This window comes from Thunnus thynnus, chromosome 19 (genome assembly GCF_963924715.1).
Source record: "Thunnus thynnus chromosome 19, fThuThy2.1, whole genome shotgun sequence".
Taxonomy (NCBI): domain Eukaryota; kingdom Metazoa; phylum Chordata; class Actinopteri; order Scombriformes; family Scombridae; genus Thunnus; species Thunnus thynnus.
The window spans coordinates 12,749,345-12,777,050 of record NC_089535.1 but is presented as its reverse complement, the minus strand read 5'-3'; the positions used below and the strand labels follow the sequence as shown (position 1 = coordinate 12,777,050).

The window sequence follows — 27,706 nt, the reverse complement described above, 5'->3', positions numbered from 1 at the left end:
ATGCATTCATGTGCAATTTAATTTCCTCTAAAGATTTCCATACTGCCTGATACTAGTGGCATTCATTAACTGCACTTGTTGTCGCAGGGTCAGTTTTTCATTCTGTTTTTACAATAGATGCAACACAGTCTTGCATAATGTACTTTCGAGAAATAGGAGTAACTGCAATGCCTTTCCCCATTCATTAGTTTCACATAGACAGTACTGAGCTGGTGATACCAACATAATATTAACAGCCCAATCATACAAAAAAAGATCAAAACACCAGATACTACTGTGAGAAAATATATGCACAGTTTATTGATGCAAATAGGTGAGGCACACACAAAATAATTCAAATGTATTAGTTGTGAGATTGAACAATGTTTCTTTCTATTAGAAACACCAGTCATGGACAAAACAACCCTGCATGCAGGCTGTTAATTTATTGCCCCTCTGGACTTTATTATGACATTTTTTTTTTGTTGGAGATAAAATCCTCATAACAAGAAGTTTTCTCTGCAGCCTACGCGGGAAAACAGGAGGCAAAAAACAGGCAGAGCTGCTGCCGTGCCAAAAAAAAAAAGCAAATGCACTTGATAATTCACAAAATAAACAAAGGAATTCCAGTGACAACTACAGGATAACAAATTATAAATATTTTTTAACGGTTGCTCATCATATTCATGGCTTTTTAAGACCTGCTTGGGCTCATTTGTTTGCTCATATCATCTACAAACACTGTACAAAGTTGTTTCTAGAACATTCGGTGAAAGGCCAGTTTCACAAAGGACGAATGATCAGTAATATTTACATTTGGCTTCTGAGTCACTGTAACATATACAAAGAACAAAAGGCACTGTGACAAATGTCATAACATTTAAATATGTATTAAAAGTAAGCATAAACGGGGCATCGTCCATTCAGTAGGAGAAATTGCTAATGTTGCCAATTGTTTTGTCAATTCAATTAATGTTAAGTAGTGTTAGACAGTAGAGCTTATGATTATTGATTTATGTTGTCTTTTTATTATGCAGCTCTGTCCAACAAGGACTGTTAAACAACACAGACTTAAGGAAGGCTGCACTGATCATTCAAACTAGCACGTACACTAGTATTCACTGAGGAAAATAAATTATTCTGCATTTTTTTGTGTGGATCCGGTTAAAGAAAAGTTGAATGTGTGTTGATTACACAATATGCAGTACAGCACTGTGTGCCCAACAGAAAAGGTGCAACAGTATTAGTCTGCTATTTTCCTCATGTTTTTATTATGATATCAGAAAAATTAAGTTAGCTGCACATTTAAAACACAACACAGCAGTACTTTGCAAAGCTGGCTGACACAAAAAAAGGTACATTATGAACTGTTAGCCTGTTTTCAGAGGGAAAATGTGTCAATTGATATTTAACACATAATACAGTGTTAAACATGAAACTTTGGTAAGTTTATTAATGAATTATAAATGCTGTCCATATTCTTTTTTTCACTGGCACAAAGCGATTTTAGTCTGTATGAATGACTTTGTGATTTTATCCATATGTCTGTGCCTGTTAAAAGAACATCTGGAAACAAAGGTTTTCACAGGTCAATTCTTTGCTAAGGTGACAGGATACTGTTTGTGTAGAAGGTGGACGGTTAGGTTGACGCATGACTCTCATGCATGTAGCTGTGGCGCTAACAAGTAGGCAGGTTCACAGTATCTCCTTTTCAGGACATGGAGAATACAAAGCGCTACACTGTCTGCGCCCATCCATAGTGTCTAGACATTGACTTTGACATTATTGGTCTTTTGCCGTTCACACATTCACAAGCTCACACAATACTTCGTAAAGTGAGTCATCACTTTAGTGAGTACAGCAGTTCAGCAGTATGGCAGAGAGACAGAGGGTGAGCTGAGGAGAAATACTGGCAGCACAGCCAGTCCTCCAGCTCTGCGTTCCTCTCGGCCTCCAGTGAACGCTCAGCAAACTTCATCATCAGCAGCGCCCGTTTCACGTCCAGCCAGTTGAGGAGGCCCTCGTGTCGGGATCCGTCGACAAAGCCTCCCCCCTGTCCATGTCTCTCCCACTGCTGCTCCATCAGGTCCTTCCTGGGGCCCCAGAGCAGGCTCTGCAGTATGCGTTTAGCCTCCTGGATGTGGATGCGTTTGATGGGGTCTGGTTGGAGCAGGAGCTGGGCCAGCCTCTGGAGACCAGCTGAGTAAAGGGAGACAGCAGGGATGGAGGGCAAGTCCTCACAGCGGTAGTCTTGCTCCCTCAGAGCTGGACTCACCTCAAATGGGTTGGGTTGGTGAAGGAGCTCATAGATCAAGATTCCAGTCTGGAATTCATCAAATTTGCGATACTGGGCTGCTGACACAATCTCAGGCGCCAGTCTGGCGTGGTCACGTTTGATGCGAGGGTCCACGCTGGCTGAGGCAGCGTCCTCGGATGAGCGACGCTTGGCCTTGGCAAAGTTGCTGATGAGGAGTCGCGGCAGGTGACGCTGAATGTCTACAGCACTTGAACCGTTACTAGCGCTTGCGTCATTGGTGTTCTGTTGGGGCAAATTGGAGGGTTGAGTCTGTGCCAGCGGTGACCTGCGGTGATGAGGCACCAACAAAAGGTTTTCGAGGCATAGGTCGCGGTGCGTGACCCCATGCTCCTTCAAGTGCTCCAGGCCGTTGCAGAGCTGCAGGAGGAGGAAGCATATGCGGCGCTCGTACACTTCTGGCTGACTCTTATGGAACGCCTCCCACTCCCGAACAAAGTCAGCTGTTGTCTGCTGCGGGATCTCTGGAGTGATGACCACCACTCGCTCTCGGTCTAACTGTTGGCCAGGTGCAGACGCGGACGGCTGAGGCAGTGATGAAGCAGGTGTTGTTGGCAGAGAGACTTGATCAGAGGGCAACATGCTCTGGGGAACACAAGCGAGAAAGTGGCCACAGTCCTGCTGGAGGTTGAAGTGGGGAGGCATGCTCTGCTGCACTGACAGACTGTAGAAATGGCCCTGTTTGGCCTCCATGGATGGACTCTTACAGATCTGGAGAGGTATAAACACAAAGTGCAGAGGGAGGAGGGAATGAAGCAGAGGAAAAGAAAGGGACGGGGAGGGGGGAATTCCACATACAGAGATGGGAAGGGAGGGGAGCCAAGAAACAGAAGAAAGGAATTCTTGTTAGTTTGGTTCCAAGGTCAAAGCCAATTCAGTTCCTGTTCCCATTCAAGTGAAATCAATGTCATAAAAGCAGAACTTAATCCTTAACTGAAAAGCTTAATAAATAAGAGAAGAATCATTTACAAGCAGTCTGACACTGCTTTTGTTAAAGGAAACTACTACAGCATTGCAAGCTATGGAAGAATTTAAACTTTGAGTCAAATCTTCCATCATAATTCTGACACACACACAAATCTCCGATAATATTTCAGTAAATTCTCAGTGGCTGTTGGGATCAGATTTGTAAATATAATCTCTTCTTTGTGACTAAGTGGACTAAATTCTACTTTCATGCGGTTCAAATTTCAGTCAGCAACATGTTGGTAGACAATGTGAATGTATTTTTGCACTATACGCATGAAATAAATACTGTATAACCCGAATCAGTTCTGAATTTAGATGAAAACACGATCTTTAGTCTTTGTGCTGGATGGTCTTGTACTACATGTATTACACATGTTAGTTTGTGTTAGTGTGTGTGTTGGTCGTGACAACAGGGGTTTGTCTGACTGTAAATCCTGCCTGGAATGTAAAGATTAATTGGGCCTTGAGATATTAAGCAAGACTGTGGGCATCCAAGCTGTGGCACACAACATACTGTACAATCGGCTGCTGCCTTGTAGAGTACTAAAGACTTTGGGACAAAGGTCATTGAAACTGAATCCACACCCTTATCCTCATTGTTTACACGTCATGCCCTGAGGGTTTGTACGTTTTCACTGGGACCATCCCATCTGTAACCTCGGAACAAACAAGACCACCGCCCGATTGTAATCTCCTCGTTCTGTCCTCAAACTGTCAAATCCCTGCTTAAAAGATCAATTTGCAAACTCGCTGTGCAAATTATTCCTTCAACAACAACAAAGATAATCTTGCGTGAGCTGTGAGTTGCTCGCTTGACAAGAACCTCTGGGTGGAGAACATAAACACGATCTGTGCATTACAAAACACCATTCTTCACTGCAACGAGCTCCCAAACACAACACACACACCTGTTTAAAATCCTGTACTTCTAATCTTTTGATCTTAGTGTTCAAAATCACATGTGAAATGAAATGATCATAGGTACATGAAGGTGTTCTGGACGTGAACATGATTATATCAAGCAAACTTTTAACAAATTCATTACATAAAATACTAATACAAATCAGGCACAGTATTTCAGGATTACCTTTACAGCATAGGAGTTGCTGGGGTCTGAGGCACAGGCAGCAGAGTAGTACACAGCGTCTCCTGCAATGCAGCTCGGCTTGTTGGATGTGAGCCTGAACAGAGACCAGTTGCTCTCCTCGAACCTAAGCGGGTTCCTCTGGGAGCGAGTGAAGTGATCCTCACATTTTAGCGCCAATCGCCGCAGAGATTCGGCGTACAGGCCTCCCAGTTTGGAGTACACTCCCTCCCTACTGTCGATGTTACTCAGGAGGGTCTGGAGTTGCAGGCTGGAGCCCAAATTTGGTGCTGAACCCGGTTCTGAGGCTGAAAAGGGCGCGCTGAGCTGGGGGGAAGAGGAGCAAGTCACACTGCTTCGGCAGTGGACACCCAGACGCCCATGACCCTTCAGCGGCTCATCCAGTGTCCGGGACCTTGAGGGTCTGCTTAGCGGGGAGTGACAGAACTCCAGAGACTCATTAGAGGAGAAAATGGGTCGCGGGTCAACAGGGCTGGATGGTAAACTGGACCGGCAGCTGACATCAGCGGGTCGACACACGTTGCTTTCTGAGCCAGTGAACGGGAGGCGTGGGTAGGCTCGGACAAAGGGTTTTCCGTTGGCGCTATCGGGGGCCGACACGGTGCGGTTGACCGTTTTTTTCTGCGGGAGCGGAGGTGGCTGGTTACTTAAGCTGTTAAACAAGGGTGGGTGAGGAGACCCTGGAGCTGAGGCCACTGGACTGGGAAATGGAGAGGAACAAGACATCCGGGTTGCATCTCGAGAGCCTGAGAAAAGAGAAAAATATTATGTCAGCTGGTCTGCCAGTCGTTTATTGAAAATGGAAGTAAGCATTACGACATGATACAGGTATCAGTCATGTACAGCATGCTGTAGATATCAGTCACAAACATTCTGACATGAGAAAAAAAAAGTACTCTAGCTGACAACTTCACAAGTAACACAAATAAAATAACACAAACTCCACATTTCAGAAGATAGAAATGTATAGTTTTAGTAAAATCAACTGAAACATAACCCTAACTTGGGAAAATAGACAGACTGACACACACAGATACAGCTAAAGACTAACAGTTTCTTTTCACTGCCTTTGTGGATTCACAAAACATATCCTTTGTCTTTCAGCGTCCTTGTGAGTTAATTTCCCGTAACCTCGCAGTACGAGCAGATAACATATTCCAAGGTGACAGCTGTGAATCTGATTTATTTACGACACACTTCCCACTGCTTAGCCTTAGCAAAAACACGTACCTTGTTTCCTCAAAAGAGCTGGAAATTTATATAATCCAGGGTTCAAGCCGATACTCAAAGTACCCTCCATCCAATTATGATACATTTGTGAATTAAAGACTTAAAGTTGGACCTTGACATTACACTGGAGGAGACAGATACTGAGATAATTGTGCGGTGCAGTCCTCCAATAACTGCTTTCACAGTAGAGACCGTGAAGAAGAAGAAAAAAGGGACTCTGTAGGATGTAGCCAAGCCCTTTTTCCCTCGTTATCAAGAGTCCATAATTATCTCTTCAAACAACATTGCCCAGGAAGTTACAGCAATTACAAGCGTCTGAGCGCTGCTGAGGTTTAATGTGAAGGATGACAGTAATTCCTGAAGCAAGGACACATGCCACTCACTCTGAGCCACGTCTCAGGATTGTAGAAATCTTCAACTTGGTCACAAAAATGAACACTGTGGTTTTTCTCAGTCAAAACAACTGCGTGCACTTGGCGAAAGAGATAAGCTGTCAAGAGTGCTGCCATAAAACCTTGCAGCACTCTCTTCCTTCTTTTCACCGGTGTTGCACAATTTTATTCTGTACAAAGTGCATCCTCACAGTTATAGTTGAGGAAACATTTTCTGAACATCAACTTGCGTTGAGAAGATTAACTAGTAGATTAACTGTGCTAGTTTCTAACAGAGCAATCAAATATCTAAATGACACACCTCTAACCTGATTGAAATATGAGTGTGAAAGGTACTTACCGGTGTCAGCGGTCAGGCTGTCAGTGGAGGCAGTGGGTAGGCTGGCGCTTCCCAGGCCCCGAAGAGATGAAGTAGGGCTCTCTACTGATCCTTGTTGGCTACAGCGGTCCAGCTCCATGTTACTGCCACTCATCTTACCACATACTCTGTGTTGGAGAGAGCAACAGAGAGAGGGTAACTGAATATGATGGGGCACACAAGCATCTATTTGAGCCATATTTTGCACTTTTTTTTCTGTGTCTGAATGGTTTTCTGCCCGTGTATGTGCCTCAGCTATTCCAAAATATCATATTATGGAAATAGCCAAGCCAAGTACAGTGTCCACCTGTAGTTAATCTCTTATGCTACTTTTCTTTTTGTGAAGCTGTTTATAAATGCAGTGCCACCCAACTTCTCCTTGACGTTTTATTTCGATACATTTCTATCAAGTCCACGTAAGAAAGCACATTGCAAAAACAAAAGCGTCATTTTGAATGACGGAACAAGTAACGTCAGGAGTGGTTTCACTTCCTTATTAGAGAGACACTTCTTGATTTTGTTTCCCAAAAGATAGTTGATTGCTTCAAGTATATCACTAGTCACTATCACTAGATCACTATCTGCCTTTCAAACAACAACAACAAGATTAATTCTCTTTGTTTACTTAACAGAAGCTTTGCATTCCTCTTTTCCTGACTACCTTGATGGCCACTTATAATACCAACGAAAACTGTGCATGAGTAGACTCCCTAATCAAGGTGACCAATTAGGCTGAGTGACAGCCATTCACTTGTCTCATTATACCCGCTAATGGCTCAGGGAAGCGGGGTCCCATCCCATCCCTTCATCTCTCTTTCCTCTCTTCCATCACAAAATGACTCCTCTATCCATTTATCTGCCGGCCCCTGACTTCAATTCCGCCATAAATCAGCGGAACAAACGGATGAGGAGGGAGAAAAGGAGAGGAGCACAGGGGGGAGACAAAGGGTTAGGTATTCTCTGTGGGCAGTTAGCTAAAGGATCCGCTATCCTTTTACAGACAAAGGAGACGTGATGAAAGGCAGTGGAAATGCTAAGGTAGAGGGGAATGGTAATGGGCGCAGGGATTACGAGTCTTTGTATGTGCATGTGTGCGTCTGTGCATGTCTCACTCTAAGATCTCTCAGATTTGTATCCAAAACATGAGATTTTCCTTGGTGAAAGAATGTCAAACTCTGATTATGTCCTGTGGGAGGATGTGCATGGTTGAATAAGCCTTCTGAGCAAGGGCATTAAAAAAAGGATCCTTGACTAAAATTAGGACTGCATGAAGGAATATAAAAGCATTTAGGGCTGCATCTAATCATTTTCATTAATCTATTAACTTTCTCAATTAATTGATTGATTATTTGATCTATAAAATGTCTTTAAATTGCTGGTTTTGTCTAATGAATAGCCCCAAAGCCAAATATATTCAGTTTATTATAATGTAATGGAAGGGCAAGCAGAAAATCCTCATATTTGAGAAGCTGGCACCATCAAATGTAATAAATTACAATAAATCAAATATATTATTTCTTTTTGAAAAATTACTTAAACAGTTGTTGGATAACCAGAATATTTGCCATTTAATTTTCTGCTGATTGACTTATCAATTCATTGACTAATTGCTTCACCTCTAAAGGAACTGATTATCTACAAACTGACAGTCAGTATTAAAATCAATGATGACTTTACTGAATTTGCATTTCAAAATCCCTATATCTTATAAAATGCACGTCAGCATGACACAAAAAAGCATCATTCATCAGGATTTTATCACTGCACTTGTTTTTTTGTCTAAACAGCAATTAATAAACATCTTAATTGCCTATTTCCTCAGATGTAATCATTTCCTCTGCTAAAGCCAAGTCTACGTGACACATCATGATTGTTCCGCGAAACCTGTCAGACAAGGTTTGTGTTTTGCAATCTGCCCGGCAATGACAGTCACCAAGATTTAGAATGTAAACAAGCGTGTTGCAGTAAGTAACACACTGGATCTGTTGACGAACATGCAATCTTGACGTGTGTGTTTATGTGTGTGTGTGTGTATATATGTATGTGTATGGTATTAATAAAGTGGTTTGAGAGGAGCTGGGGGGGGGGGGGAGTTTTAAAAAAGGGAACAGATTGGGGTTACAGCTAAATAGCCACAGATAGAAAGTGTGACAGTGTAAATTGAGACCAAACTAAACTGCAGTGTTGTTGTTGTTGTGGATCAGATTCACACACATATGGTTTCACTTCCTCACTCACTTGTTTGGGGCGTTTTCTGTGATAAATATATAAAATTATAACATCTGAGAGACAAAGAATGTATTGTATGTTTGTTAGATCAGTTGGGTGTGCAAATACTGACACACACACAAGCTACCGTAACATTTCAAGCAGCTATTCTTTTGTAGAGCCAATAACTAACATCTTTTAATAAAAGTAAGCAATTAAGCCTATTAAAATACTGTATGTAAGGTTATTACACCCAATGCATTACTCTAACTCTGACACCTTATATTCAGGTTTGTGTTAAAATGAGGGAGAGTTGAATAAGAACACAGACTCTGCCATGCTCTGACATATACAGAAAGCAAAGATGGTATCGGGAACACCTGTACAATGTAAAGCAATAGCCTACAACAGCCGTGAATCAAACACAACCTTTATAAAGATTACAGTGTTAAGTTTTTGATGAAACTGTGTCAGAGGATCAACTCCACATGTTAAGGTGTTTCTTTTATACTCACAAAGGTAGCATGTATTGAACTGCTGTTGTATCAGATTACATTTTATCATGTGTGCGTTCTTGTTAGTGTGCAACCTCTGTATGTTACTATTATAGGGCCGAGAAGGATGACACCCATTGTTTCTATCCCATGATCGAAGGATAGTCACCATGGCTCCGTAGTCATATAAACTACGTCTTTGAAACAAAGATCCATTAATGTTTGACACAAATCCTTGTTTTGCAACTACTCAAGCTATGCCTTGTTATCATTTCCTCTGTCAGCGATTTCTTTCCCCTAATTCATTGCAACTCACTTTCATAATATTGCACCACATCACATAAAGTTACGCACTTTGTCTTTAACCTATTTCACTTCTCGTTCTCTTCGTCTTACCACTATTTTAATCTTACTAACAGGATGGGCTCAAATAAAAGAGTAAGATAATCTGAGTAGCAACGGATTGGAAGAGATAAGAAGAGGGCTTGAAAGAGGCAGGAAATAAAGAAAGAGCAAAAAGTTTGACCACATGCCATTAGTGCTACTCAAAGCCATTTTTGAATTTCGGCCCGGAAAGAGTTGTGACAGGAAGGCACTGTGGTTTTAATACCTTCTTTCTGAAACACGCTCAAACTTTGCCATCAATTTCCTGTGTGAACAAGATCATCACCATTTCACTTCACAAGTCTAACAGTAGATGTCCGGTCAATTTTAGTGTCATACTAAGGACACGTACAAGAAAAAGTTGCCATCAGGTGCCTACCTCACGTTGGGGAGGCAGAGGTCCGTGTCGGGCTGGCGGGCACAAAATGCCCCTGGATCAGACTGGTGGCTCTCTAAAGCCCCGCCATGAGTAGTAACACAACCCTTGCTCCACACGAGTCATATGTGTATTTAAAGTCTCTCAGCAGGAAAAGCAACAGCACCCATTAGATGTGCAAAATTAAAGTGCCCATACTTCATATATAGCATTCACTCAAATACCTAGCAGTTCACTTTAGAGCAGCTTTAAGTCTGTCAGACAGCAACAAGATGCTATCTGTATCTGTTCTGCTGCAGAAAAGGGATCAGGATGGCTCCATGGAGGGAGGGGCGGCAAGTCTTGGAACAGTAGTTCACAGTGCAAAAGGAGATTCAAACTCAGTGGGTTCGAATCCACACGCCTGATCTATAAATTCTAATTCTATCGGTGGTGACCGACTGCCAGGCTGAGACAGTTTGGGAGTTGCCAGGGGCAACAATCTGTTCTGTCAAGCCCCTCCCTTTGGCAATTTTCACTGACGAGTCGACGCGCCTTCCTTACTTACACACACACTCATGCATGACACACAAACACACACGCACACTAACACACCTTGAGCTGACCTGTAACATGATGTTGAGATTGAATTGTTGCTCCGAATAAAAGAGGGAAAATTGGATGTTTTCCACTGTGATCAAAGGCTCTGAAAGGCAGATTTTTCCAAACCATCTGTGGCTTTTAAATGATTCAACACATCAAAATGCTGCTTCACAGGGTGCCTGTACATGTGTGTGTCTTTGTATTGTGAATGTTTGCCATTCATTCCACAAACAAGATTCCCCTTTCTGTCAATAATGAATCTTTTTAAGTTTTTATTGCTTTGCAGAAAAGATTTAGATTCTGTTTCCTTGCAGCACATTGATATTCAGTTTCCAATACACTTATGGTGACCAGGGACACTTGTAGAATTGCAAATAACTATAATTTTCATTATCAATTAATGTGTCTATTATTTTCTTGAATAATCGATTCGTTGCTTGGTCTTTAAAATTTCAGAAAATTGTGAAAAATTTCCCAAAGCCTAAGATGCAACCTAAAATGTCTTGTTTTGTTCCGAACAACAGTCCACAACCCAAAGATACTCAATTTACTATCACAGAGGACTAAAAAAAAACAGAAAATGTTCACATTTAAGAAGCTGGAAGCAGAATTTCAGCATTTGTTCTTAAAAAAATTACTCAAAACAATCAATTATCACAATAGTTGTTGATTAACTATCTGTCGATCGACCAATTAATTGATAGAATAACTGTTGCAGCTCTAGGCACTTGTTGATTAAACACACTAAACCCTCCGATAAACTTGGAACACCAGGAAGCCACAACTGTCGCAGGCTGGCTCGAGGCATGTTCCCACATGTGTCTCAACAAGGTGTATTTTTATCAGCGCAGAATGTCGGCAATGTCATAACAGGAGAGATGTGTCCTTACTAGAATTACAACAAACATAAGGGCTCTCGAAATATGATCAGCAATCTGTGTTTTCAATAGTAACACAGTCCCACTCGGCTTTTGCTGACTGTGGCAGCTTGGAACGGCAGAACATCTGCTTGTCTTGAGGAAGTCACAGTCCTGCGTGCCTTACACCACATCAAGCCGTTTCAGACAAAGCATAGTTTATTTTGAGGGGATCATTTGATGTTCTAATAACTGCGACACACGGCCTCTTCTGTTTCTGCTCTGGGTAGCTGACTCAGACAGCAGAGAGTATTCTTAGCCTCGTGCAGACTCTGCAGGTTAAAGCAAATGTGCAAATGTAACCGCTAATAAATGGCCACGTAGGCTAGAAGCCCTCTGTGGAGTAGGTCACAATAGATAGACTCTTGAATAATTGTGGAAATGTATAAGTCAGCATGTCTCGGAGGTGATAGAATTAAACACTTTTAGAAATAAGATGTGCATTTCAGCAGTGACATGTGAACATCAATAATTTAAAGCATAATCATGCCAGCACTGCAAGTATGATAATTATTTTGCCTGAAGATACATCTGAACACCTGCTAATGACATCTTTGCCCCTGTATGACAATATCAATGGGACAAGGCCTGTTTTTTTTTTCTTTTTACAGTTCTGTCTATTATGCTGCAGCCAAAACAAATTTACAGCAATGTGACACAGTGGGAGACTATTTAACAGACCCATTTTTTGTGTTAATTAGAATTGAAAAAGTCACATTACTAGCATGAATAGAACAAGGCGTGCATTGAGGAATATGCCGGAACAGTTTGAATGATCACAAGGAGCTAGAATGGAGGCTGATTCAAGGCTGAATAATGATGCAATGAAAGGAGAAGGCACAGTAAGTTTCACACAGATGACTGCAGTGAGATGCATGTACAGTGTACATATACATAGTCACAGGCAATATTACCGAAGCTTATAATTCCATAAGCAGCACCAGCACTATATACGGTCCCATCAGAGAGCAAAACGCATTTATGCTTTTAGACTAAGTGCATGTTGTAAGTGCTAAATTATGTAATATAATGAAACCACAGTGTCATGGCTGAATTACAGAGCCATTAATGGTAATGCAAGTCACTGGTAGAAAACTGAAGTAAAGGCACGCAAATATGAGCTATAATAGGCAGTTCAAGTTTGATAAATGCATAGCATTCGTCTTACAGCAAGTGTATAGTGTACTAGTGTGTAATTAAACCTCTATTTGACTTCTTTTGACAACAAAGCTGCTTTATCATAAACAATACTTAGGGCACATCCTCAGGGTGGCTGGTGTATTTAACATAAAGATATATCATACAGCTTTCCTGAGCAAAATATTAAAAGAATGGAAAAAAGTATAGTTGGTTAATCTGGGAAAAAAGAATGACTTCAACAACAACAAAAACTAACTTAAGACCAAGTCTTTTTTCCACCATTCACCGTCATTCCTCCCTCCTGTAAGGCTTAAATTAGTAATGAGTCAATTGTCAGAGAATAATTGAGGACAACATTCCTATTCAATTAATCATTTAAATTCATCGGCCAGGTACAGCTACTGAAATATTGAAATCAGCCTTTCCCTGCTTCATATTATGAATGCCTGTAGGTTTTATGAGTGTTTGTCAAACTGAGTGAGTTAAGGCCTCTCTATGGGCTCCTCTATCTTGTAATTGGCATTTTGTTATTATTTTTGGCATTTCACTGACCACAGGATTAACTGAAAGAAATAATATACCAATAACTGAATAATTCGTATATTTATCTGAAATTTCATTGAATATACGGTACTATCCACTGTACTATCCTATTTGAGGGTTAATAATTGGATGTGTGCACACAAAAAAGGTCTTTATTGTTCTTACCTGTGCTGTTTCTTAGGCGGGGGAGGTGGTGGATTGGACTCATGGTTGGCAGCTCCTTTCCCCGCTGCCAGTATCTCTGATGAGCCGTCATGCAACGGTTGCTTGGCCGGCATGCTCCCGTTATGCTTGCCCTCCTCCTCTGCACCGGTGCCCTCAGTCTCCCCCTGACAGGCACCATTGTTGTGGGCAGCCGGGGGGGCCGTGCCTGGCTCTGTCATCGGAGGGGGGCTACTGTGGGCCTTCCAGTCCCTGGACTCCTTCCAGACAGCGGCACCATTGACCAGGCCTGTCACCCGAGAGGTTGTCCCTGGGTTGGCAGCCAGCTTCTTCTTCTCCCCCTCTTTCCGCTCTCTCTCCTCCTCCTCCTCCTCTTCCTCAATGCAACAGTTCCAGCCTGAACTGTGATGGTGGGGCTTGAGCCAGCGTTCAGATGCCACGCTGTGGTTCTCTGTATGGACCTTGAAGTGGCCTTCTCTAGCAGAGACAAGGAAAAGCATGGGGAGCTCAGGGAGAGGGACAGGAGATGAGATGGACGGTGAAAGGCTGGAGGTGCCCATTTTGGGGAGTTCAGGAAGCGAGACTAGAGAAGACATGGACGGAGAGAGGCTGGAGGTGCCCAGTTTGGGGGAGCGAGTAGTCCTCTTTGGGGGAATGGGTGGGCTAGACTGAGGTTTGGGGCTGAGAGTGGGGTTTAGACTGGCTTCTGTGGTCAAGGAGGGTGCACTACGGCTTGGACTGGGCCAGCGGAAGGCTGGGCTGCTGGGGTCTTTGCGTGCTGTGGGGCTAAAGTGGCATTGGGTGCTGACGGCAGAATCGGGGCTGCTCAGGTAGAAAGTCCTGTTGTTCTCCTCTGTGTGAGCAGCCATCACAGTGATGGTGGCCCGCTGACTCTCTCCAGAAAGCTCAGACTCAGAGCATTGTGGCGAGTTCTTAGTCTGGTTTGGGGACTCTGGGTGGGATTGCACCCCATTTCCTTGCGACCTGCGCTTTTTCTTGGTGCTCTCTGCATAAATGGGTTCTGTGTCTGACTGCCCATTGGGAGAGTTGGGTGCTGACTGTGAGCTACCCATGGTTGGTGGGCTTTGGGGGCTCCCTGACCTGACTCGTCTCCCTCCTGAACCCTCTGCCCCCGGAAGTGAATCTGTACTACTACGATAAGAACAAGAGGAGTCCGATAGGCTGGTCTGTACAGACAGGACGGGAGGAGAGTGGAGGGATGACTGAGAATTGTGGCTGGTGGTGTTCACGCTTAAAGCTGTGGTGGAAGAAGTGATGGAAGTGCTGGATGTCTTAGTGGTGAGAACAGCAGTACTCCCACAGCTGATACCATTGCTATGAACTGTGGCAGGACTGGAAGGGACAATATCCATGGTGAAAGGTATCTCCACAGATGCATGATGGGCGTCATGATAATTTGCCCTGTTGGTCACACCACTTCCATTATAAGTGCTCTTGGTTCTGGTGGCGGTCGTACTATTCTGCTGCTTACATGTGTCTCCATTGGCATTTTTCTTTAAACTCTGAGAACCTTTGCCCTCTTCCTGGGTGACAAAGATGTTGCCGATGATCATGGAGTCTTTAGGCAGGATATTGGGAGACAAGGGGAAGCAGTTGTCATAGTCCATCTTGGTTTCTGGACTCTGTAGAACCGCCTCTTTATGGGCTTTGTTGCAGTTGTTACTATCAATGTAAAGAGACGACAGGCCCAACAGCTTCTTCAGGCCCAAACACTCGACTGGGCTCTTTGTGTTCTCCTGTCACACATAAATATGGGCACACATTAAAGATCACATTCATTACTCAAGACATTAAGAAACTTTGATACAGGAAAGAGAGACTCACCTGCTCTATGTTCATGTTGACATCAGTCATCGACTCGTTGGTGTCAAGGCTCATCATAGTGGGTTTGACAGCGATGGTTGGCTTGCTGTAGGGTGACGGTGATGTCACTCCAGCTTCTTCACCACCTCCCAGGGTGCTCTTCTTCAGACAAGCAGCTGGCACGCTGCCATCCAGGCCGCCGACAGTGTTGTGCGCGCTAATCGGGTGGAAGCAGTTCTTACAAGAGCCGGGTTTCCACACGTGTTCTGCAAAGTCGCTGCACGCTGACATCTTTGGTTTGCTAAATCGGGTTAGGTCAGAAGTGGCTGTGGAGTGATCTGGCAGATACGTGATGAACTCTCATGGCTGGCCAACAGAAGGTTGCAACGTCACAAGATGTGGATCACAAGGCAGTATGTGGAAGAGAGAGAAAGAATAAGGTATATTGTTAAAAGAATGAAGTCATGATGTCTATGCAATCACTTTTTGCCCATAGGTTGAATCATAATCATAGTTTCATGTGTCTTTGTGACCAAGTATTACATAAGAACTGTGACTAATCTAAAGATCCCATTTCTCCTTTCATGCAACAAAACTACTCTCATTTTCACGACATCAAACTGTTTGAGAGACTGCTCATTCTGCCTTGGGATGCTCTGATCTGATCAATTCTGATCTTATTAAGCAGACTGGGTATCAGCCATGACATGACCAATCCACACCAAATACTTTTCATAAAGAAAGTTTTTCAGCCAAGTTTAGCCCTGAAACCAAGAATTATTTTCATTACTGATTAATCTGAAGAAATAGTGAAAATGCCCGATATAATTTCCCAGAATCAAAGGTGACATCTTCAGATTTCTTGTTTTGTCCAATCAACAGTCCAAAACCAAAAGATGTTCAATTTATTACCATGTATGACAAAGAAAAAGCATCAAATCGTCACATTTGAGAAGCTGAAATCAGTGAATTTTTGTCATTTTTGCTTTAAAAAAAAAAAAAAGATTAAAACCATTATCCCATTACCAGAATAGTTGCCTTCTGTCGATCAACTAATCGCTGCGGCTCTATATGAGTTACATTAATTTAGTCTTGCTGGGCTGCAGGCACAGTTTTTACTGCCATAGCAACCCTGGACTCAAGTTACCTCACATAAAAGATTTTAAATTTGGGAAAAAGAAAGCATGGATATCAAACTGGTAATCAGATGCAATTAGTTGAGGTATCGGAATCAATATTGGGAGAGAAAGTTGGATCAGTGGATCCCTAATTTTTTGTTTGTTTGTTGTTTTGTTTAATTGAGCATTCACTTGTATAATTTTCTGTATCAAGATGCCTGAAATTTCTATGAGAAAGTAAATGACACAAAGTTCAAACATCTACTTAAAAATGTAAAGACAGTGATGAGGGAGTCTGGGCTGACAAGTGTCTCCGAGGTCATAGAAGACGTCCGTTAAGATTTAAGTGTCATCCGCGGATGTAACTCAAGAAGACCCGGTGTGTGCTGTGCTACTTGTTCCCATGGCCTCCTAAATTAGAGGGTATGTGGTTTCTGCTCAACCAAAGGGTCTGCCTGTGTGAGCCTAGCGACATAAAAGCCCTCTAGAGTCCTCTGCAGCCCCCGACATGCTAGAAGAAGACGGAGGAGCCTCAAGCACCCCGGAGGTCGGAATGTCAGGAATGTCTAAAGGCGCAAGTCTCACCAGGGTGAATCTCACACCCACGACAACCTACCTTCCCCCTTCCCCCTTCCCAACACACAAACACACACTCAAACCTACCACTCCACATGTGTGTCCTGGTTCTTTCGCAAACAATCTGACCCACACACCTCCTTCCTCTCTCTCTCTCTCTCTCTCTCTCTCTCTCTCTCTGTCTATGTCCTGTTTAACTGGACTGACAGTGAGAGGATCAACACCATTTCAGAGAGATCATTTGTTTCCTTGCATCTGGGTGTCTCTTTATGTTCTTTACACAGCTTTAATTGCCTCTCAACAAGGTGCTGCAATGACACACAGCAACATTAGCCCATCTTCTAGACTCATTATCCAGAAAAAAACAGAGGAAGCAGGAGGGTAAATGAGTACTCCCCAAAGATATTGAAGAAAGGTCTATATACAGTATGCACTCCTAAATATAATTCATTGTGATATATTGGGTATTGCATTAGCAACAGTGATTCTTGATCATTTAGTTAACAAAACATCAGAAAATGGTGAAAAACACCCATCACAGCATCCTGGAGTCTAATGTCCTCAAATGTCTTATTTAGTCCAACTAACAGTCAAAAATACCCAAATATTACATTTACAGTAACATAAAGAAACAAAGTCTTCAAAATAGATAGCTGATTCATTTTGTGTCAATTGACTAATCGATTAAGTGACTCATCGTTGCAGCTCTGCACTAGAGCAAAATGTCAGGGATGGTTGAGATCTGTATTAAGACTCCTGGTTATTCATGGCTCCAGTATGACAACCTTGAGATCTACTACGCCTAAAAGAATGACGAGTTTTCCTGTTAGTAAAGATAATCAATGTTTACATTTTTCTTTGTTCTGTCTGACTCAGTTTGGGCAGGAAAGCACCCACCAGCCCACTGTTTGTTTAACCGTTCCTGCAACAACAGAGGAAACTGAGCCTTGCCTAACATCTTATGGCATTGCGCATGAGTCATATGAAGCGATGACTGATTCGAGACGCACTGATCATTAGGCTACGAGGCCTGCTTCTTTAGAGGGGAGACTGACTGGCAGTCAAGAGCATGTCTAGGGGGTATAATGGGACGATTGGGCAATAACAAAGCAAAGACAGGCAGAGCAATAGCTAGACGAAACTGATGGGGATGGACAGATCTCTGTTGTTGTTGTTGTTGTTGTGATTGATTCCCTGCTGGGGAAGTGAAACAACAGAGTTGGGCACGTGGGAGGTTCATCTGAAATGTCCAATATTTTTGTGTTCTGTCTGTATTTTCCAAACAAGACTCAAACTACAACTCAGTTTCGGTGTATCCTGGCTCTCGTTTGACATGTTTAGCTTGTTTGAACAGAGATAGACCCCGCTGTCTACATTCCCCACACCTTCTCAAGCTCAAGGTTCAATATTTCTCACTTCCTCTTGTACAAAAAGAAAAAACACACACACAAACCATAAACACCACAAGTTCAGCCATATGACAAATTCAAGCTGTATAAAACAGAAACTATGACAAATATCTCATGAACATGTGAGAAGTTGAGGGCTAGAAAAAATAACTTGAGGCGTGAGGAAAATTGAACTGAGGAGGGTGGATGTTGGTTTTGTGAAAAGTGATGTGGAATTTGCAGTTTCGGTCAGCTTGGTAAAGGCATTATGAAGCTTCCAGTCACAAGCTTCATATCCTCATGACCTCTGTACATACAGTGAACATCACACTGTTGCCTGGCCACTAGATGTCTCAAAAAACAATGTTGCAGAGAAATCAAAATCTACTATGGACCTAATCTGAGGCACTCTAACCATTATATCCTTTGTCTAGAAGCCTAAATTACATGGCTGTTTCCCTTTTTTATATATATATATATATATATATAAAAAGGCCAGGTATGCTTTGAGCCAGCAGGCTGTCATGCACTGAAGAATGCAGTCAGGCTGAAGTAAAGACTGCATGGCAACAGTTTAAATGAACAACTAACAGGGTGAGCAGGAGGAGCAGCAAAGGTAGAGGTTAGATGTTTTATCAATACTGAACAGCTGGTAAAACTGCACTTTGTCTGAATCCATCTGCAACAGCATGCAAGCAAGCACCAGCAGCAGCAGCAGCCACATGTGACCCCCCCCCCCAAACACACCAGCAAGCACGCGCGCGCGCGCGCATGCACACACGCACGCACGTGCGAGCAATAGGACAGCCTTTATGAAACATATGTTATCTGATGGTTATTGTTCTAAGGTTACTGTAACATAATTCAGCGCATTAGCCAGCTGACTGCTTTTTTTACGGAACTGCAGTGCCATGCCAAAAAAAAGCACTTAATTGAATGAGGGCTCAGTCATTCATAATCAAAATAATTAGACAACCTCTAATTAAAATTATGGTCTGATAACCAGGTCAAATCAGCACAGTCACCCACTTTGGGTATAAATTCTTTTACATTTGTCACGCTGGCTCATTCATTCAGGGAAACCTGTTTTTTTTCGGGAGTCGGCAGGAATTTCCGCCAAAACTTTTGACAAATACCTCAAAACTTCCACCTTAAGAGAGTGTGTGTATGTTTTACCAGAACCTGTTTTAACACAAACATGACACAGACTTAACACCACGCGAGTTTCGGTTTGAACCTCCGTTTTTACATTTGATATATGAAGAAATAGCCCGAACACCGCTGACAAATTTGGCTGAAAAAATCCTTTATGTCCTCGTAATATGAGGAAACTGACAAAAATAGCTATATTTTCTTTACATATATTAACTACAATAAACACATAGGCTATAAAATGTCATTGTGACAACTTAGCCCAACATGTAGGCCAGTCGCCGAACCAGTAAAATGGGTGTATATCTCAAGAAAACACAGGAAAAAGATAACGGCAGCTACAATGTAACCATGTTGTAGTAGCCAAGGTTATCTACTGCCTCCTAGGCTGCTTACCTGCTCGGACTTTCTCTTCCCTGGCAACACAAAATCACTCAAAAAAAATATTAATAAAAAAACAGACAAAAATCAAGAAAAGTCAGTCGGAGCTTTTCTTCTGATTCCAGCAGAAGCCGATATCCGTCTGTCTTGGCGTATCCCACATGCGACAGGTTAATGACCCAGGAGACTGTGTGCTGCAGGCTGGTTTCGCTCCAACCGGGCGGGCACGCTGCTGCTGCTGTTGCTGTTGCTGCTGCTGCTGCTGCTGTTGTGTGTGCAGAGGTGGAGCAGGAGTCCTCTGCAGCAGCAGCAGCGTGGAGGGAGCACAAGGAGGTGGGAGGAGCTCCCACCAACCTACCAAGCATGCAGTCTGGCCAGTGGCCACACTCATGGATTTCCACCAAGGCTTTTGTCCCACCAGCTGTCATGAGAATGTTTTTTAATTTGAGATTAATAACCCTGCAGTTATTAGCAGACATTTTTGCATGATTGCTTCTGTATGAACTGTAACTCTTTCTTTTTTTTTATGTTTCAAGTGTGTCTTAAAAACAATAGGTCAGGTCCCCATATGAACATTGAAACACGTTTTGCTTGCTGTAATCATTTCTTACGTTCATACTGGCCATTAAGAGATCCCTTCTCAAAGCACAAAATCTAAAGTCCGTGTTCTATGTAAAAACGAACAAAAATAATCCAAACTTTAGCTGAAGCATGAGGCGTCAACAGTCTGGGTTAGACAAATCAAATGGATGTCTTCCAAAGCTAGTCTTTTGTATTACAAAATTCACTCTTTGTGTTACTGTCCCTCCACTACAGCTCATTACAGAAACACTGTCCGGAGGAACACAAAGCGGGAATTTGGTGCCAAAAACACAGTAACTTTGATTTATCTAACCCAGACCGCTGAAGCTTCATATCATCTTCAGATGAACTTTGGACTGTGCATTTTGTCCCACGTCACTTTCATTTGAAGCACATAAGGAAGAGATCTGTTGATGGTTAGTATGATAGGTTAGGAGGAATGATTACAGTGAGTGAAACCCTTCTCAGTGATCATATGTGTACCTGACTATTGTTTAAAGAAAGACTTGAAACCTATCCTTTACGGCTACAAATGATGCAAGGTCTCACAAAAAGAAAGCAAACACTCCTTGGTTAAAACTCTGCTGGCCTGTACAGGTTTATTCTGCAAGCAATCAGTTTTAATCAGGAGCCCTTTGATGTGTGGGGAAGGTAGACATATACAAGCTTCCCTGGGTTTCGCTTGCCCCCCTTCCCTCCCTCTCGCTATACCCCCCGGGCTGCTCCTGCTTCTGTTCATCATGGCTGGGGTGACAGAGTGATAGAAAAACACTGCTACTGAGCCAGGCCGGACCCCTGCTGCTTTCCATTACAGGCAGCAAAAGGAGAGGCAAAGGAGTGACAAACACAGCCGCTGTGTTGGATGAAGCCAGTCATCCGTAGAGATTAACCTTTTAGAGAGGGTTGTCCTCTTATGTCTTACTGAGTAATAACACTGAAACAAGGTATTATCTGTTGGCTTTTTAACTCGTTTAAACAGAGCCACTTGAAACACCACCAGAATGTGCTCTCTGCTTTCATTTCATGCTGTCTGTTCTGTTCCTTTTATCCATGTCCTCTTCGTTTCCCTCAGTCACAAGGAGGCTAAAAGGTAAATTCTTAAAAGATGGAGAACGGCACTTTCGTTTTGTTTTTTTTCCAGATTTCCTGAAAAACATACAGTAGCTCTAGATCTGTCAACCCCTAAGTTCAGTAGCCCTTCCCCGCACTGCAAGGATCACAATGGTTTGCAGGACACATCCATGCATATGAATCGATTGGACACAGAACGGACCAGTTTCCTGAAGCTCACACAAGGATTTATAGCAGCGCTGAGACAATCAGCATAAGTGGCACAGCACAGCCTGGATCCAGGAAAAGTGATATCTTTTACAAGACCACCTGTTGAATTTGGAAAGAGCGGCAATCCTCTCAAGGGGATTACAGTTTGTTGCATTGTATCTATTTTTGGCAGTGGAGCATGTAATAATTCAGCTAATGGGGTAATTCAAATAGCTTGCGCTTTGCATAAAAGTATGGAAGGAAGTTTGGGAAGCTTTCTAGACGCATTCATCATTTATCACGCTCGCTTAAATTATGAAGGGAATCAGAGCCACTTAATGTTCATCTGGCCGGCCATGCGAGTCCCTGTCTCACTATGCACACTGATGAATTAGCAGTTTGTTGGCTGATGCTGCAGGATGCTGTGAGAGTGTTACTGTGTGTGTGCGTGTGTGTGTGTGTGAACGCCGTAACGCAAGGATGCTTTTGGAGAAGAGCCAATCACAAACTGCAGGTCCCAGCCTCAGATACAGCGCCAAGATCATGAAATATGAGCAGCACAGACAACTTTACATGATGTATGATGTTTGCATCTCTCTCGGTGCAATTCTGCATCATAGTCATTAGCAAACAAATACGCAATAAGTCAATGACAAATTAGAATATTTAATGTTTAATAATATATAGTAGCTTGGATTTATAACAGTTTAGGGAAAGGCTCTACACGCCTACATCCACGTGTCCGCTGCTCTGCCAGCGTTCAGACTGCTGTACCTGCTCTCTTCCCTCCCTCAGCTTGAATGAATAATTAAAGGGACAATCATCTCAAATGAAATTCAGTGCGGAGAGAAGTGGGTTTTAATGCAAAGTAGAAAGAAATAGACTCCTTGTGATGATTGACGGCATTACGGAGGTCAGATAGGACCCACATTATTTCTCAGTCATGAGAAGAAGAGTAATATCGGAGTGTCAGATGGTTTTCTGGTTTGAATAAAGGCTTAGAGTTAATGTCTATATATCAAATTAGAAGCCTAATAGCTCTTTTAGTTCTTTAAGCTTGTAACGGACAGTATATGCAATCTTTAAAAATGCTGTCTGATTATCAATCTCCTATAGTTTCATTTGCACTCCTGAACTCCCTACTTTCTCTTGGCACCCATATTTACATTTTCCACTCTCTAGGATTTTTTGTAAAAAAAATAAATAAATAAAAGGTAAAGGGCATTCAGACACTTATGCTCAGTTAATGATATGTGAAATGATTTTCAAGAATGGGGGTAGAAAGTCAAAGTAATCTGTAAAGCTGTAAGACAGTCAAACATGTTCCCCGGAAGGAAAAAAAAGACTAAATAACAGATTGTAGTAAACCATAACCTAACTTTATGAGGCTTTGGTGTGAGGTTCTTCCTGTTGTGTTTCCACTGTATTTTACAAACTGGGGTTTTTCAGATACTTGCTATTAAAAGGTATATACTGTCCATGTGTGGGACTGACAGCAATGTCAGAAGTGGCAATGACGTTGTTATTGGTTTTCTTTTACACGGAATCCAGGATACTGTCAGACTTCTCTGTTATTCTATTTTAACTGGTTGTGTTTACTGTCATTGTGTTTGTTGTAGTTATCCTTGTTGGCAGGTGATGACAGATCTGCTTGACCAATTGTGAGCACAGTACTGACAGCAATCCCTGAGAGTTCTTGACACTTGAATTTAGCATCACCTCCTGAAATTTTGTTCCAGGAACTAAACCCCAAAGCGGGTTAACAGGGGAGAAGAGCAGAACCTGTGACAATAGCTACATGTTACATTATGTTAAGCTGTTGTTGTGAAAAAGGGCTACAGGTGAGAGGACAAAGATGGCTGTCAAACATGAACACACTACAAAAAAAAAGTACTTTAGGTGTCCACTGCAGAACATAGATAGTAGACATGATGAATTTTCTCTTCTTTCACTTAATGCAATGCAATTTGTTTGTCTTTTCTTGTGCATTTATTCTCCCGAAAGTAGATTTTGAAGTCTCCGTTCATACGATTGTCTATGTGAGTGGGCATTGTCCTTGTTAAATGTTAAGTCTCTTTACATTACATGATCTCTTTCCCAAAAGGAGAAGTTCAGAGTTTTGCCCTCTCACAGTGTTTGTTTGGGCTAATTGACAAACCAGGTATTGTGCTGCTCAGGTTTCTGTCTGTTTCAGCGTGTCACTTCCCTTTACCACAGGAGGCCCCCATAAAAGATATCCTGTCACGACACCAAAAGGTCTTTGTTTGCATTTAGCCTGCATGTGAAGAATACTCTTTAGGTAGTCACTGGAGACATTAGACTTCTCATTTGAAACTCAATGCTTCTCTCAGATTCTCCTCCGCAGAAAATAAAAAAAGCTCAACTTAAGGTTCAAGTGAAATTTGAACATTGTCAACAGGTGTTTGAAATGAAAGATGAAAGAAGGAATGGACTTCTGTTTGCAGTCAGCCTGTTTACTGCTTGTCGGAAACACTACAAAGCACGAGAGGGGCAGAATGTACACCAGCTCCCTCAGGACTCACTTTCTTCTCCACAGGTCGTCCCTTTTAAAACGGTAACCCCCTCGTGTAACAGTATGCCTCTGAGAGCCAGGCACCAGGAATTAATTGTGTGTATGTGTGTGTGTGTGTGTGTGTGTAAAAGGGAGAGGTGGGTGTCAGATTTAGTGCCTTTTCCATTCTGGGTTGCCATGGCAGTCATGTAGAGGAGTTGGTGTAGTTTGGAATGTAAAGATAACGCAAGACAGAGCCGCACCTCACACACAAACACACACACACACACACACACACACACACACACAGACAAACACAAACATACAGTCATGTTTCCATCACTTCAGAGGACATTACATTGACTTCATTTCCTGGAGACTTATCCTAACCTTAACCATAACCACCACTTGCCTAACCCTAACCCTAACTTTACCATAACCCTAAATTAACCTTAACCCTGAACCAAGTCTTTGCTCTAAAATTAATGATTTACACTAAAGAGAATTGCTCTTTGTCCCCATAAGGGAGGCGAATCCCCACAACATGACTGTGTAAATAGATTTACGTCCCCACAACGTGAAGAATACCTGGACCACACACACAACAACCCACTCTATATACTTTTTTATCACCTACTCAGTCATGGATGACGACATTTCTCCACTGCCTCCATCGTTGCATTCCTGTTCCTGTCCCGACAGGCTTACCCTTTGATTATTGAACACACACAAAACACTGAGACATTTCATTTCACCATCGATAAGACACATAATTTGTTTATAGAGATTGAAGGGAATTTTTGACGTAACCCCACCTTCATTTAACCAAATTACTTGTAATGATGTGAGATACTGTATTTCTTAAAGTTTGATTGTGAACTATCCCATTTCAAAACTTAAACTTAATTTTCCATGTTAGACAAACTTATGTTTAGTAAGTGATTATGCCAAGCAAACTGTTGCAGTATAAGAAAATAATGTGTGGGCTGGAAGCAAAATCCATCATTTTGTATGTTGCAACACCTCAGAGTGTAATTACCAAAGGGAGAAAGGTGTCATGTTCACATCATCATAGTTAGATGAGTTTATATTGTTGCTATAGTTACCTGCAATTTAATAGACCTATAAAGTTCAAGTGTCCAGGGTTTGGGAAGTAGATATTCCATTTATTTTCTGCACAGAGAATGTTTGATGACCTTTTGATGAACTTTCAAGGTTTGAGTTGGTTGAATGGTGTTGCAAAAAAATGAGCAACAGGTTAGAAAATAAATAGTTGCTTCCCCCTGCTTTATGCTACCATAAGATAACCGTCTCCAGGCTCCAGGTGCCTGCCTGTTTCACCAAATTTGCAAAATGCAAGCAGCGACTTGCAACATGACATCATTTCCTCTCGTGTTCATTTTAACACATTAATCAAAAGAAACACCATGCATGAGTACGTGAGAGGACGGCATGACTTTTCTTAAACTTGAGAGTGAATAACATTTGTGAAACTGGACAGTAGCACTATTTGCAATCTGCGTATAAGCAGTGCTCGCATATTACTTTTGTGAAACTGACCTCAGCTCCATAACAGACAAATCAGAAAGTGGTATCGACCTTCTCATCTAACTATTGGCAAGGAAGCAAATAAATGTCAAACTATTCCTTTCACAGCCTCTGCAGAAACCTGAACATATGTTTAGCAGTTTAAATCTTTAGATACAGGACTGTTGTACTGTTTGTTATTAGCTACAGCTTGAGCTTTTGTGCCTCTGACTGACTTCTCCTGCGTATGGGGCTCATGGGTGTTGTAGTTTTTACAGCCATCTGCCACAACAAACATCATTTCTTCACGCAAAGTGAAACAACTGAAACTGATTGCCTATCATAAACTTAATATCATTAAATTATCCAGGATGCTCCTGTGTTTCTACACTGAGGAACACTAAGGTTATCATTCAAAGATTTGAAATGGTAATTTACAGTGAGGAAAAATACCTCCCTCCTCCAAGTTCACAATTATATACACCTTTCATAGTGATTTAAAGCAATAGTTAAACTACAGATTCAAACTATATTTGAGGTGTTTCAATGTGATTTTAATGTATACCTGTCAGCCAGTCACACCAGGGTATTTCCTGTAGCTACTTTATAACACTAAATAATTTACTGGATAAATCTTCACAGAATGATGAGACACATTTCAGGTGTTTTATGTTTATTTCAGTGAAAGTGTCCAGTCAGAAATTAAAACCTCATTACCGCCCACAGAATCAAAGCCAACAGATTTTTGCTATCAGCAAGTCATGTCAGTCTGTGCCACAGAGACATACCAGCTGGTCAGTTTGTGATTGGCTGTTCATCTGGCTCACACACTGACCACACTAATACCTATTGCACACCGCTGTCCTGACCTGTTTGTCCTGAGATTGGGCTGCTGCTGCTCTGTTCGAATACTTGACACACATAAACACAAACACGAATGTTAACATAGCTTTCACAGACACACACACACACACACACACACACACACATACACACATACGGGGCCATCTGCCAGATGCATTAGCTGTCTACAGATGCCCAGGTCAGAACAGGTCTCAGCTATCATAGCAGGACACGGGGAGTCTGTGAGTTCATGGGTTCATGGGGGAGCTCATATAATTTTAACAAGTTAGCCAAGAAGCGTTCTTGTTCTATCTCTCACACACAGACACAAAAACAAAACTACATTTATATTAACATTTATGGAGCTGGAGTGTTTGGGATTAAACACTTGACATATGTCTTTAGCTTTGCCGTAGAGGAATATAGACCTCCGTGTCAAATCAGAGATCCTTGAGAATATCTTTTTTTTTTTAGCCAAAGTACAAATCACAGAGACAGAAATACACTGTACAATGATTGTTTTGTCTATGGCTGTGTGAGATTTAATATATGGCAAGATTTGAAAACCTGCAGAAGAAGTATATGAAGTGAAACAGCTTTGACCCTGCTCCAGATTTATTTCTCTCAGCCTCACGCAATACATTTGAAAAAACTTGGCTGCTTTCATTTGAAACTTCACTGCTACGACAGAAATAAGTTATGAGGTGAAATGGAGCAGATAACTGAGAAAAATCACGAGCTGCCTGTTTGCCTCGTCTCTCCAAGAAAAGTTTAAGAACATGAAATAGACTACAGAGACTATGCATATTTGTTATCATGAAATATTTCACTACTGTTGTTATGTACTGGCACTCGCAAGCCATTGTTATGTTAAAAACCAATGCGCACACTTTTCATAAACAGGGAACAAGACTTGTAATGTTGCCCATTAACTTGGCTGCAGTGGAGGCTCAACTGCCTATAAACTAATATTTTCCAATGATTCCTTTTAAATGTTGACAGAAGACCCAATTTAATCTCTTTTATCTTTATGCAGCCCCAAACCACAGATTTCATTCATTTTTTTTAACCTGCTTATTCATGTGACAAGAGGGCTGGAGTCTTTCCCAGAATGCATCAACAGAAGAAAAGGCCAAACCAAACAGTGGATGAAATGAGGCCAAAGACATCAAATTCTTGTCTTTTTAATGACAATGCTTGGATGGTTTCAGCTAGAAAAACCCTCTCCATTAAGCAGCAAATATATATAGTGCAGTCCCAATGGGTGTAAATTTAATGTGCATCAAAATTGCAAATTACACTCAATAACTCTTTTTTTTACTTTTACTAGTGAAATCAATTTAAAAAACATATTGATTTGATGCCAAATCAAATCAAATTGTACCAAAAT

The 27,706-nt window shown here is 41.9% G+C and overlaps 1 protein-coding gene across 1 annotated transcript; it reads right to left on the bottom strand.

The window, feature by feature from the left end:
* Window positions 1–272: 272 nt before the first annotated feature.
* LOC137170421 (inactive tyrosine-protein kinase PRAG1) lies at window positions 273–19,888 on the bottom strand. The gene is made up of 6 exons (XM_067573792.1): window positions 19,608–19,888; window positions 14,999–15,343; window positions 13,157–14,910; window positions 6,330–6,475; window positions 4,350–5,113; window positions 273–3,004 (listed from the first exon to the last, which is right to left on the bottom strand). The coding sequence occupies exons 2-6, from the start codon at window positions 15,266–15,268 to the stop codon at window positions 1,823–1,825; spliced, it is 4,116 nt and encodes a 1,371-aa protein (XP_067429893.1). The 5' UTR covers window positions 15,269–15,343; window positions 19,608–19,888; the 3' UTR covers window positions 273–1,822.
* Window positions 19,889–27,706: the final 7,818 nt, after the last annotated feature.